Genomic DNA, 1,626 nt, shown 5'->3' on the forward strand with positions numbered 1-1,626 from the left:
TGCCTCAGCCTCCTAAAGGCAGAGGAACAAGTTCCACCACACACTTGCTATTTACCTTTGAGCAAGTCTGAGTTTTCTTATCTGTAAAACTGTTTAATAATAATACATCCACTATCAGCCTTATGAGAATGAATGAGATAAAAATATGAAAATGCCTAACACACTACCTGAAACAGATGTGCAAGAAATATTACTGTAATCTAACTTCTGTGCTCTCTAGACTTTCTTCCATATTTTACTTGGAACAACACATGTATATAGAGATTTGTCATATGAAGTCAACCTAGTTAAAAGTTTATTCTCTGTTGCAAATCAGTAGCCGCTTGCCTAATCTCTTCATGGCTGCCTGCATCTCCTGGTTCCTCAGGGTGTAGATCATGGGGTTGAGCATGGGGGTTATGACTGTGTGACTGATGGACACAGCTTTGTCCAAGGGGAATGGGGTGAAGGGCCGGGCATAGATGTAAATGCTTGGGACAAAAATCATGGACACCACAATGATGTGGGTGGTGCAGGTGGAGGCGACCTTCCTCCTTGCCTGCCCTGAGTGGGACCTCAGCATCACCAGGATGACAGAGTAAGAGATGAGGAGGAGGAGGAACCAGATGAGCACCAGCAGCCCACTGTTGGAGATCATGAGGAGCTCCAGGAGGGATGTGTCGGTGCAGGCTAGTCTGAGTACCTGGGGGACATCACAGTAGAAGTTATCCAGGATGTTGGGACCACAATATGGCAATGGCAGCATCAGGGCCAGCTGGACGATGGAGTGGACAAAACCCCCGAGCCAGGCAGCAACCACCAGGCCCACGCACAGTCGAGTGTTCATGATGCTGACATAGTGGAGTGGGCGCGAGATGGCTACATAGCGGTCATAGGCCATCACGGAGAGGAAGAAGACAGTCCCACCTCCCAGCAGGTGGAAGAAGAAGACCTGGGCCATGCAGCCCCTATAGGAGATGGTCTTGGTCTCGTGAAAGAAGTCCACCAGCATCTTCGGGCAGGTAACAGTGGAACAGCAGAGGTCTATGACAGCCAGGTTCCGGAGCAGAAAAAACATAGGTGTGTTGAGCCGGTAGTCAAACGTCACTGTGACCAGGATAAGGATATTACCCACAACTGTGATGACATAGACAAGAAGGAACACCAGGAACAGGAATTTCTGGAGCCCTGGGGTCGGTGAGAACCCTAAGAGAACAAACTCAACCACCCAGGTGATATTCTGTGGTTCCATGGGGTTCTCCCTATCTGCCTATGGAGAAATCATAGAAAACAAAGCAAAACCCATGAAAATTTTCAGCACTTTCTTTGGATAATCAGGACTAACCATATTTCATTATTTTCTCATATGGCCATAATTCCTACTCAAATTATAACTACCACATACTTTATATGCCTTTACCAATGAGGGGGGAACCTTGAAAATATTACAGATGAACAAAAATCTTGATGATTCCTTAATATATTCTATAGAAGGAAGAGAAGTATACAATCAAGATTGGAAAATGGCTGGTAATTGCTGGAAACCAGTTCCAGGCACATTAAAGTTCAGTACACTACTCTCCCTTCTTTGTGAATATATTTTCATGACAACACAAAAGATTTATTTTTGGGGCCAGGCATCATGGC

General features: G+C 45.6%; 1 protein-coding gene across 1 annotated transcript; it reads right to left on the reverse strand.

Annotated features, from left to right (window-relative positions):
• Positions 1 to 295: 295 nt before the first annotated feature.
• LOC101565197 (olfactory receptor 4D1-like) lies at positions 296 to 1,231 on the reverse strand. The gene has a single exon (XM_004645266.1). It carries the CDS (start codon positions 1,229 to 1,231, stop codon positions 296 to 298), a length of 936 nt encoding a protein of 311 aa, XP_004645323.1.
• Between the last annotated feature and the right edge of the window lie 395 nt (positions 1,232 to 1,626).

This window comes from Octodon degus, unplaced genomic scaffold, assembly GCF_000260255.1.
Source record: "Octodon degus isolate 3935 unplaced genomic scaffold, OctDeg1.0 scaffold00222, whole genome shotgun sequence".
In the NCBI taxonomy this organism is placed as follows: Eukaryota; Metazoa; Chordata; class Mammalia; order Rodentia; family Octodontidae; genus Octodon; species Octodon degus.